At 41.0% G+C, this 12142-nt stretch overlaps 1 protein-coding gene across 1 annotated transcript; it reads left to right on the plus strand.

Moving 5' to 3' along the window:
* The first annotated feature begins 515 nt into the window (after positions 1–515).
* creg1 (cellular repressor of E1A-stimulated genes 1) lies at positions 516–11748 on the plus strand. Its single transcript, XM_041211042.1, has 4 exons — positions 516–824; positions 6485–6604; positions 7222–7426; positions 11134–11748. The coding sequence occupies exons 1-3, from the start codon at positions 552–554 to the stop codon at positions 7408–7410; spliced, it is 582 nt and encodes a 193-aa protein (XP_041066976.1). The 5' UTR covers positions 516–551; the 3' UTR covers positions 7411–7426; positions 11134–11748.
* Positions 11749–12142: the final 394 nt, after the last annotated feature.

Below are 12142 nucleotides of genomic sequence, written 5' to 3' on the forward strand. Positions count from 1 at the left end.
CAGCTGTTTCTGTCCAAAATAAACAGAGCATTTAAAACTGGCCAATTTGAAACCTTAGCAGTGGGGATTGTGTGCTTTTTCTAATTAATTTATGAGGAAACACTCAGTTGAATCAGTGTCATTGAGTGCTACAATTGGAGGAGAGTGTATAGGTGAATTGTATACAGCTCTGTGTCTATTACTATAGGAAAGTATATAGGTGAATTGTGTACAGCTCTGTGTCATTTTCCACAGGAGAGAGTATCGGTGAATTGTGTACAACTCTCTGTCTATTACTTTAGGAGACTGTATCTTTGAATTATGTACAGCTCTGTATCTATTACTATTGGAGGAGAGTGTATGGCTAAATTGTGTACAGCTGTGTCTCTTACTGCTGGAGTAGAGTGTATTTTATTTATTTTTGCAGAGGAGAGTGCATTAGTGAATTGCGTCCAGCTCTGTTTCCACTACTGCTGCTTCCTGTTCGATGAATATTTCTACCTCACATGACAGCCGGACGCTGTGCGCCTGCGCGGGCTAGTGGCCAGGATTGTCAGTCAGTCGGGTTGACGATGTGGAGCGGTGAGTTTGCTTTGCTCTTGCTCGTGCTGACCTCCTTCGGGGGGTCGAGCTCGATCCCCCCTCACGATGAAGTGGCCCAGATGGCACGGTACATCGTCCATGCCTGTGATTGGGGCTCGGTGGCCACCATCTCCACACACCCCCCGCTGAAAGGCCGGCCTTTCTCCAACACCTTCTCAGTGAGCGACGGGCCGCTGGGGAAGGGCAGCGGGAATCCCTATCTATACCTGACCCCACTGGAAATCTCGGTGCAGGACATGCAGGTAAGAGGCTGGCTGCTACAGCACAGGGCAAATAGACCCAGCACTAGATTAGGCACCGTCTGCTACACCTCTCCAACTCTCATACCAACTGCGGTCTGTTTGCACCTTTTTAAAATTATACCGATGTGGTTTTTACTCTCTGTGCACCACTTAATGATTAAGGAATACGTTAGTCAGTGTTGTTCTATTATAAGCAACGAATTAAAAGCTTCACAAGTACATACAAAGTAAGATTAGAATAAAAGGAAAGATTTGTTTTTATAGAGCATGTTCACGAGCACTGGAAGCCTCAAAGCACTTTCCAGCCAGTTAAGAACTTTTGAAATGTAATCACTGATGTGGCACCCACAAACAGCAATGCGATAATGACCAGGTAGTCTTTTTGGTGATGTTGATAGATAGATATTGGAAAGTACACTGGGGATAACTCCCCTACTCTTTGAAACAGTGCGAAGGAATCTTTTACATCCACCTGAGACAGGGAGCTATGACCTCCCCTCGATTTAACATCGCATCTGACAGTGCGGCACTCTCAAAACTCCGCTGGAATGTCAGTACTGATTACTTTTTGTGCTCAAGCCCTGGAGCAGCACTTCAACCCACAACCTTGCGATTCAGAGGCAAGAGTGCTACTAAGATTCACAACATTTATTCCTGGATTTAGTTGTTTAATTATGTGGACGTTTATAATCGTAGTTTGTTTCGTTAAAGTCATGCTGTGCCAGTAGCCGTTACAATGTCAGTGGTAGTGAATGCATGCAGTGTTTTCTTAATGTGATCTGAAGTCTAGAAATGTACGAGTTTAAGAAGAGTTGAACAAAAGGGGACAGAAGTAGACAAATGAAAGTGGGGGGAAAAATCAGCCATGAGAAATAACCTCGAGACCCAGAATATTGGAAAAAGCTGCAAATCTTAGGAGAGAGAAAACATGGGTAAGTTAAAGGTTTTACAGATTCAAAGCCCTGAGAGAGTGTGATGAGTCTTAAATTCGAAATAAACATTTTTTTCTACAGTTTGAAATTAATATTTTTCTTTGCAAAAACTCAGCTGATGTGCTGACCTTAAAAGGCTGCACCTTGCTGATAATTAATTTGACGTCAGTTTAAAGATTAGCAGCGATTATGGAAGTTTGCTGAGTCAGTGTGGTTCATTTTGAGTATAGCTTTTTTCTGGTAACTGACCAGTCTCCAATAATCTAGACATTAATAAATATATTGATAAATATATTTTGCATGAAATTGAAATGTTTCAGTTGAATTCTTTGTTCGATATTGACCTGGACTTGGGTTGTGTCAAGAAAACAAGAAATTGTAGTAATTTTTCTTATGGTAATAACCCTGGCATATTATATGTACTGGAAATCAGGCTACAATTGGATTAAGAGCTAGAGTGATGGCAAGGGTCTAAAGTCAGCAGTAAGAAGTGGTTTTGATATGTTAATGGACCAAGAGGAACTTCAAAGGGAGTTTTACATAAAGCAAAATGGGAGTAATTGAGTTGCAGTGGTTCAAAGGGGGATGGGTATATACAGGTTGTAAAATGGTACAAGGAAGTGAGGTAAAAATAGGGTATGTTTTTACTAGGCTAACAAAACAGGTCTAATCAATTCTGGGAAGAAAGCATTTCTAAAGATAAAAACAAAAAAACTGTGGATGCTGGAAATCCAAAACAAAAACAAAAACAGAATTACCTGGAAAAACTCAGCAGGTCTGGCAGCATCGGCGGAGAAGAAAAGAGTTGATGTTTCGAGTCCTCATGACCCTTCGACAGAACTTGAGTGAGTCCAAGAAAGGGGTGAAATATAAGCTGGTTTAAGGTGTGTTGGGTGGGAGGAGAGAGAGAGAAGTGGAGGGGGTTGGTGTGGTTGTAGGGACAAACAAGCAGTAATAGAAGCAGATCATCAAAAGATGTCACAAACAACAGAACAAAAGAACACAGGTGTTAAAGTTGGTGATATTATCTAAACGAATGTGTTAATTAAGAATGGATGGTAGGGCACTCAAGGTATAGCTCTAGTGGGGGTGGGGGGAGCATAAAAGATTTTAAAATATTTAAAAATAATGGAAATAGGTTGGAAAAGAAAAATCTATATAATTTATTGGAAAAAACAAAAGGAAGGGGGAAACAGAAAGGGGGAGGGAATGGAGGAGGGAGCTCAAGACCTAAAGTTGTTGAATTCAATATTCAGTCCGGAAGGCTGTAAAGTGCCTAGTCGGAAGATGAGGTGTTGTTCCTCCAGTTTGCATTGGGCTTCACTGGAACAATGCAGCAAGCCAAGGACAGACATGTGGGCAAGAGAGCAGGGTGGAGTGTTAAAATGGCAAGCGACAGGGAGGTTTGGGTCATTCTTGCGGACAGACCACAGGTGTTCTGCAAAGCGGTCGCCCAGTTTGCGTTTGGTCTCTCCAATGTAGAGGAGACCGCATTGGGAGCAACGAATGCAGTAGACTAAGTTGGGGGAAATGCAAGTGAAATGCTGCTTCACTTGAAAGGAGTGTTTGGGCCCTTGGACGGTGAGGAGAGAGGAAGTGAAGGGGCAGGTGTTCTTGTTCCAATCCTACTCCAGCCCTCTTCCACAACTCTTTCTCCGGTACATCGATGATTACTTCGGTGCTGCTTCATGCTCTCGTCAGGACTTGGAAAAATTTATTAATTTTGCTTCCAATCTCCACCCCTTCATTTTCACGTGGTCCATCTCTGACATTTCCCTTCCCTTCCTTGACCTCTCTGTCTCAATCTCTGGTGATAAACTGTCTACCAATATCCATTACAAACCTACCGACTCCCACAGCTACCTCGACTACAGCTCCTCACACCCTGCTTCCTGTAAGGACTCTATCCCATTCTCTTAGTTCCTTCGCCTCCGTCGCATCTGTTCCGATGATGCTACCTTCAAAAACAGTTCCTCTGACATGTCCTCCTTCTTCCTTAACCGAGGTTTTCCACCCATAGTCATTGACAGGGCCCTCAACCGTGTCCGGCCCATCTCCCACGCATCCGCCATCACGCCTTCTCCTCCCTCCCAGAAACATGATAGGGTCCCCCTTGTCCTCACTTATCACCCCACCAGCCTCCGCATTCAAAGGATCATCCTCTGCCATTTCCGCCAACTCCAGCATGATGCCACCACCAAACACATCTTCTCTTCACCCCCCCATTGGCATTCCGTAGGGATCGCTCCCTCCGGGACACCCTGGTCCACTCCTCCATCACCCCCTACTCCTCAACCCCCTCCTATGGCACCACCCCATGCCCACGCAAAAGATGCAACACCTGCCCCTTCACTTCCTCTCTCCTCACCGTCCAAGGGCCCAAACACTCCTTTCGAGTGAAGCAGCATTTCACTTGCATTTCCCCCAACTTAGTCTACTGCATTCGTTGCTCCCCATGTGGTCTCCTCTACATTGGAGAGACCAAACGTAAACTGGGCAACTGCTTTGCAGAACACCTGCGGTCTGTCCGCAAGAATGACCCAAACCTCCCTGTCGCTTGCCATTTTAACACTCCACCCTGCTCTCTTGCCCACATGTCTGTCCTTGGCTTGCTGCATTGTTCCAGTGAAGCCCAACGCAAACTGGAGGAACAACACCTCATCTTCTGACTAGGCACTTTACAGCCTTCCGGACTGAATATTGAATTCAACAACATTAGTTCTTGAGCTCCCTCCTCCATCCCCACCCCCTTTCTGTTTCCCCCTTCCTTTTGTTTTTTCCAATAACTTATATAGATTTTTCTTTTCCAACCTATTTCCATTATATTTAAATATTTTAAAATCTTTTATGCTCCCCCCCACCCCCACTAGAGCTATACCTTGTGTGCCCTACCATCCATTCTTAATTAGCACATTCGTTTAGATAATATCACCAACTTTAACACCTATGTGTTCTTTTGTTCTTTGTTTGTGACATCTTTTGATGATCTGCTTCTATTACTGCTTGTTTGTCCCTACAACCACACCAACCCCCTCCACTTCTCTCTCTCTCCTCCCACCCCCACACCCCCCCCCCCCCCCCCCCCCCCCCCCCCCACCCCGCCAACCTTAAACCAGCTTATATTTTACCCCTTTCTCAGACTCACTCAAGTTCTGTCGAAGGGTCATGAGGACTCGAAACGTCAACTCTTTTCTTCTCCGCCGATGCTGCCAGACCTGCTGAGTTTTTCCAGGTAATTCTGTTTTTGTTTAGCATTTCTAAAGAGACTGGTTTGAGATTAAAGGGTAAGGAATGCATGTAAGGAAATACTGATGCCTAGGTGGGGGTAGTTACTGAGATCTCCCAGAAGACAGCAGGATAGCTGATCAGATCTCCCAGAAGATAGCAGGTAGCTGGTCAGAACTCCAAGAAGATAGTGTGAATGAACAAGGTTAGACTGTAGGAAGCAGTTGCTGCCAGCCTCAGGACACCCCAAGGAAAAAGCACTAAGTTGTAAAAATTACTGGACTTCTATAGATTCTAAAATCTATAAGAATAGTTGCTGATCAGAAAAGGGGAAGGTTAGCCCAGAGGGTAGTTAAGATTTATGGAACTGTTTTAAAGTACTGCTTACTGTGTGAAGCCATTCTTGAGTTTAAATGTATTTTTTTCCTTTATTCTTTTAACTGTTTAGTTTACTAGAAAATCATCACAAGTAGTCGGGGAAATCATTTCCTGATTTCAGAACCGCTCCTTATACTATACAAATTGCAAAAACTGTTTTGGCAGCTGTTTCAAGTTTCTCTCTGGGATTTGAGCAGCTCAGCATTTACCATCTGCCGTACCATAACAGTTGAAGAGCACAATATCAAATTTTGCAGATGACACAAAACTTAGAAGTGTAATAAACAGTGAAACAGATAGTAGTATGAAATGGCAAGACATCTGACAGATGAAATTGATGTAGAGAATTGAAGTGATGCATTTTTGGAGGAAAAATGAGGTGGGGTAATATATTTTAATTGGTACGAATTTAAATAGGACGCAGAAATAAAGACCAGGGTTTACATACATAAATCTTTGAAGGTGATAAAGCTATTATGCATATGAGCTTTATAGAGCCTTGGAGTACAAAAACAAGAGACTTTTGCTAATGTTTATAAATGGATTAAACCTTTATAAACCACTGCCAGCTGTATATTGTGTCCCCATTCTGGGCACCACACTTTAGCAAGGATGTCAGAGCCTTAGAGATACCATAGTGGAGAATTCTCAGAATTGTGCCAGAGATGACTTTAGTTATGTGGAGATACTAGAGAAGTTGGGATTATTCTCCTAGAGTAGAGAAGGTTAAAAGATGAGAAGTATCAAAATTGAGGGATTTTTGATATTGCTGAATAAACTGTTTCGACAGATTAGTAACTAGTGGACACAGCTTTAAGATAATTGGCAAAAGATCAGAGGATAGACAAGGAGAAATGTTTTTATGCAGAGAGTTATGATTTGGGATGCACTCCCCAAAAGAACATTGGATGTATACTTGAAAAGGAAAATTTTGCAAGACTAGGGAACAAGAATGAAAGAATGGAATTAATTTCAATGATTCAGAACAGACATGATGGGTTAAATATCCTTCTGTGCTATAAGGTTTTGTGGTCCTATGATTCTACTTTCCGGATGTAAATTACTGTGATTTGACATTATGATTTCTATTCACTGTTACTGCCTCACTTTCTAATTTTATTGTAGACTAATCCAGAAATATCCCTGGCTATGTCCTTGGCAGCGACGGACTACTGTAGGAAAAAAAAGTTTGATCCCCAAAGTCCACTTTGTTGTCGTGTGATCCTCTCTGGAAGAATTATGAAGGTATTCAGCTGTTTCCTAAGAAAAATTCTGCCCCTTCTTACCTTCTGCTTCCTTCCATTGCTCAGAAATACCTCTCCAGTTTGGCAGGAGCACTTTCTGCTCTTGGTTCTCTGTTGTTGCATTCAAATTGAGTGCTTGAAAGCATGCAACATTAGGCTCAGTGACAATATTTCCTCCCACAAGAGTGTGATTGAGAGGGAATTTAATGAATTGCCAGTAAATGGAACCTGCATTTCAGTGCAAAATTTTGATGCTTTGTGCTGTGAGTTTGCTTTTTACAGATGTTTTTTCAAGTTGTGGAAATACATCTTTGCATTACTGAGATTGTTTGTTTGTTTTTAAAGGTTTTGTAATAAGGACACAATTTTTGTGCATTTGCATCAACAAAAATATCCATTCAGTACCTTCAGTCATCCTCTCTCGCTCAATTGCTCGGCAGCCACATTATGCATTATGCTGTTGTTCTGAGGGTGAGACAGTTCAGTGCGATTTCTTGCTAGCTCTGTTCTGTAATACTGCCCTAAGCATGATAAATGGAAAAATGTTCCATTGAATAACCGTTTCTAGTTTCCTTAATGTTATGGAGGGGATGAATTTTCTACATGTTTATTTTTCAGGTGAACAAGGCTGAAATTGATTTTGCCAAAGAAGCTCTCTTCAGCCGACATCCAGCAATGTCTGACTGGCCAAGTGATCATGGATGGTACTTTGCCAAACTCAACATTACCAACATTTTGGTCCTGGATTATTTTGGTGGAATCAAAACAGTAACACTCAAGGAGTACTACAGTGTAAAGCCTGAATAAGAAAGGAATTTGACTGGTAAAAACTTCCTACCTTCTAACAATTTGTTGTGATGGGTTGGATCCTGTTTTAGTGTTCAGTCCTTTTGCTTCTGTCCAAATTTCCAAACAGTAAAGGAAAACTAGTAGCTATTCATTCTGTTCCTAATAATACAGCTCCGCAGGAATTTTGAGTAAACTGAAGCTTACTTTTGCTTACTTTAAAAGGAGCGGCATGAATTAAATAGTTTTACAATCATTAGTGATTATCATAATTAATATATCAATTAAAAAGTAGTGGTGTATCTCTCCATTTTCTTTGCCTAATTCCCACATGGCAGTGACAGCACTATTGCATTTTACCCCAGCTGATTTGGAGAGAGGCATGTCTGGCTGTTTTAGAATGAACCAGTTACTACAAAGAACTTCTCAAAGTCGTACACAAAATAAGATAAAAGTGTACTTAAGCAAATCATGGCTTCTTTTAAATGCTGCACCTTGAATAAAAATATTGAGACGCTTTCAATTATACCATAATAACTGGTCTTCCCTTCCAGCAATGTATTGTGTGTGTCCTGCTCTTCAAGGAATGTCTTACACTAATGTTCTAAAATATGTTCTTCTAAGTTAGAAGTTGTGTTATCAGGGAACAATGAGCAGCTTCAATCGCGCAACTCAAAACAATCTGCGAGTTCACCCCTAAGGTGCTGACAGGATTTAACTTCATTCTACTGCTTTCCTTGTGGAGAGGAATGAACATGATGGTTACTATGTGTCAGTGACTATCTGTTTGAGATGAAGTTGGCCCAATACTTGATTAGGCTGTTGTTTGCTGTAAAATGTCATGTGTCATAGATTTTCATGTAGTATTTATCTGGGCCTGTAATTATTTAACTCAGTGCCTGGATCTTATAGTGTGGCGTTACTGAGATAGCTTTCCCTTGTCATCAGATCCAACTATTACCCTTCTGGGTGCTCCTTCAACATCTACAGCAGTCTGCAGCAGCACAATTTTGGGCAGCAGTAAGGTTGTTGAAGTAGCCCAATCTCTTCAGAACCCCAAAGCATTCATGATGAAACCTATTTCTGAGCTTGGACCCTTTGGCAAATGGGTTCTGTTACAGTGCTCGATCAGTATGTGGTCTGCAGTTTGGTCAGGCTGTACCTGAGGCTGCGGACTTCTGTAGATGTCAACCCCTCTGGCAGGTTGTGTGCACAGCGGAAATGTATTTAAATGTCTGGAAACTTTTATCTTAGCATTTCATGCAATCACTGAGAAACTATTTATAGGCATGCCTTGTGAGCTGTACCAGCAGTTGTTGGAGCATTTCTGCTGAATCTGTAGTTCTAGAATTCTCCACTTAAGCCTCCTATGATGTTGCCTGCACTTGGGCTTCATATGCTGTGCACTTCACCAAATATCTTCTCCTGTAAATCCTGTCAGCACCTTAGGGGTGAACTCGCAGATTGTTTTGAGTTGCGCGATTGAATCTGCTCATTTTTCCCTGATAACACAACTTCTTAACTTAGAAGAACATATTTTAGAACATTAGTGTAAGACATTCCTTGAAGTAGAGCTTTTGATGAGCAAATGCCAGCCTGTAACTTTTTCCCATCAAGGCATTCAGCTATCTGGGCCTATGCTGTAGAATTCCATTTCTAAACCAGTCTCCTCCTCCATCTCAAGACCCTCATTTAAAATCAACCTATTTGATCAAGCTTTTGGTCAGCCCTCCTAATACTTCCTTTGTCCATTTTTTTATCTGGTTATAGCTTCCTGAATTGTCTTTGGATTTTTTTCCCTATTAAAAGTGCTATATCAATATAGGTTGTTGTTGTTGGGCTGCAGTATTTATCAGCTTTTCAAAAAGTATGAATAAGACACAAAATGAAAAAAAAATGAGCTGGAGAGTTCTTGGTATTTGTTACTTTCTACATTTCCTGGGCAACTAGAACATTACAGCAGCAATGCAGAATGCCTGGATAAAAGACAGGCATGCCTGTGTGTTTGGAAAGTAGATGAATAGTTGAAAGAATAGCCATTTTTTTTCTGAAACTACAGATTAAACCGTGTCATGGGTTATTTTACTCCCACTTGTGAGAGCAGATGGGACCGAGGTTTAAGATCCCATTTGAAAGATGGCAGCTCTGAATGTAGCATTCCCTCATTGCTGTACTGGTGTTTGCCTTGATTTTTTTGGCAACTTGAACTGACAACCGTAAGAATCAGAATGAAGTGTGCGATGAACTGAGCCACATCTGACATTAAATTGCCTTGTAAGGCAACGCTGGTCCGAATCTTCCCAACTTTTCAAAGACTTCAGCGTCAGGACCATTTCTGGGTCCCGATCCCACTGATGAGATCTGCCCCCAGTGTGATGTGAAGGATACCAGCCAATTAACGTTTGGGAGCCCCATCCAGTTAGAGACATAGGCCAGATTTCAGAGTCTACAGATTATACTCAGTGAAGAGTGTGGCAATGGCAGCCAGCAGCCTTCACAGCCTGGGTGCTGCTGAGGGGCCAGCAGTAGAAGCAGCAGAGCACCATGGAGGCACCTTCAAGCTGCCATTGCATCAGGTCAATATTAGCAGAGACATCAGTCTCCATGAATTGGCTGAAGTGGGGATGCATGAGCATTGAATGATTTACCAGCAGTAATTCTCAAAGTTTCAATTATTATGCAGCTTGGACTTCCCACATGTGATGCATTGCCGGCTTCCTGACAGAGCAGGTGGCCTGTGGGACACTTAAGAAACTTGCCTCCCTCAATGACAATGGCAGTTAATCAAATTCTTAACTGTTTTAATTGCCTGCATGCGGGTGGCAATTGCACTCTCAGATCACTCCTGGGAAATATGCCTGGTGGTGAGACCACTTTGAGGAGCTGAGCCAACACATTACATTCTAAATTTGCATCTCTTCCCAACTCCTTTCCAAAACTGCTGCCAAGGGACTGGAAAAATTCTGGCTACTGGTACATTACACCAAGTCTAAGTACATTTGGAATGGTCCAGAAATGTTTTTGTCAAATGAAGACCACAGATAAAAGATTAACTCAAATAAAAACAGAAAATGCTGGAAATGCTCAGCAAGTCGATCAAGCAGCATCAATGGAGATAAAACAGTTAACATTTCTGGTTGATGACCTTTTCATCAGATTATAAAATAAAACATTAGCTTATTTTGTTATGGTATCCTTGGCTATAACCATCTGTAGAGGTGCCTCCAAAACAACCTTTGGAATGTTTCAACTTTGTAGCTCATTTCCCTTCAAGACCTAAACAGATTTGTTACTGAACTCAACCCCTGTAGCATTTTATTTGCTGTGTGCACTGGAAGTGTATTCAAGATGACTTTGCATTACTGGCTATGCACCACGCTGCTGCAAATGCACACAATGCCTGAGGACCTAATTAGAAATTAAAAATTCAGTACTGTTATCATATTGGATTCCTGACAAATTGATCCATTTTACACTTAACCCTTAGTGATTTTTGACTTGAGCAGCAGTTCCTTATGATGAAACTATTTAAAGATCCAGTAATTGACATTAGTTCTGGCAGATCTAAAACGTTCAAACAAAGCACAAAATACTTTATCTTTCATTGAAGCTGTAGTTCAAACATCATAAAGGAGTAAGAGATTATACCCAATTTGTGATCTATTTGATCTCAGTATATTTCTCCCTTTAATATAAATGTATTCATCCTTTAAATCCATTGTAATATCTAGTTGTTTCTTCTAGGCGAAAGAAAATCGTGAATGTCGACAGCTGGAACACTGGATTTTTCTAGATTTCCCTCAACTTAAGGCTGCTGCAACAGAAGGGGAGTTTATGCTACAAATGCTAGTTTGAGCTAATTAAATAAATCAATCATTGTAAGTGATCTTGCATATTTTCTACATTGGTATTGCTAGAGTTGTCTTGCAATTTTGAGCGTATTACAACTCTGCTTTGTTCTTAAACTGGGAGATGAAGTGAATTTTCAGATTTGTATTAAAATTAATAAAATGTCTTTGCACTTCATATAAATGCATTAAAATCCTATAACATAATAGTTTGGGACAACATCTTATAATTATTCTATAAACAAGAATGTCTAAGGTTAAAAACAAATTAAGACATTCAAATTGCTTTGATTACTTTTGGGATATTCTTTACAAATTTATCTAAATATAACTCTCTTAGGAAAAATGTAAACCAGGGAGAAGCATCATGATCCAAAAAACACCAAATACTATAATGTTCTTTGTATAAGTATTGTGTGCGTTCATTTTAATGAGAAAATGTACATGAGAAAATTCTGCATTTGAAACATTTGCCACAAGTGCCTATTTTTGATTAAAAATCCAAATCCTGGGACTGTAGTTTTTATTTCTATCCTTTTAAATCTTGCGTTGCATGATACCACTGTCTTTCTCCTAGCAGTCTATTTTACTTAAGTGGGCAGTAAAGTTTAGATGATAAAAATAGGAGCAGGAGTAGGCCATTCAGCCCATTTAAGCCTGCTCTGCCAGTCAGCAAGGTCATGGTGATCTGATTATGTGGCCTTATGGCTCCACTTTCCTGCCTGTCCCCCAAAGGCCATCATAAGAAGCACCCCTACTGTGCTGCAATGGAAATCTTCCTCCTTCCGAGTAAAAATATGTTCTTCCATGAAGCATATTAAGAAAATAAAAGTAAGCACAGGAACAGGCCCTTCGGCCCTCCAAGCCTGCGCCGATCATATTGCCTGTCAAACTAAAACATTAAA

This window comes from Carcharodon carcharias, chromosome 18 (assembly GCF_017639515.1).
Source record: "Carcharodon carcharias isolate sCarCar2 chromosome 18, sCarCar2.pri, whole genome shotgun sequence".
Taxonomy (NCBI): domain Eukaryota; kingdom Metazoa; phylum Chordata; class Chondrichthyes; order Lamniformes; family Lamnidae; genus Carcharodon; species Carcharodon carcharias.

What these genes read in the sequence shown, in the direction of transcription:
- creg1 (XM_041211042.1), top strand. Translation starts at nt 552, where the DNA reads ATGTGGAGCGGTGAGTTTGCTTTGCTCTTGCTCGTGCTGACCTCCTTC. An exon ending in TCTCGGTGCAGGACATGCAG is followed by an intron (nt 825 to 6,484) that starts GTAAGAGGCTGG and finishes ATTTTATTGTAG; the next exon opens with ACTAATCCAGAAATATCCCT. An exon ending in TCTCTGGAAGAATTATGAAG is followed by an intron (nt 6,605 to 7,221) that starts GTATTCAGCTGT and finishes TTTATTTTTCAG; the next exon opens with GTGAACAAGGCTGAAATTGA.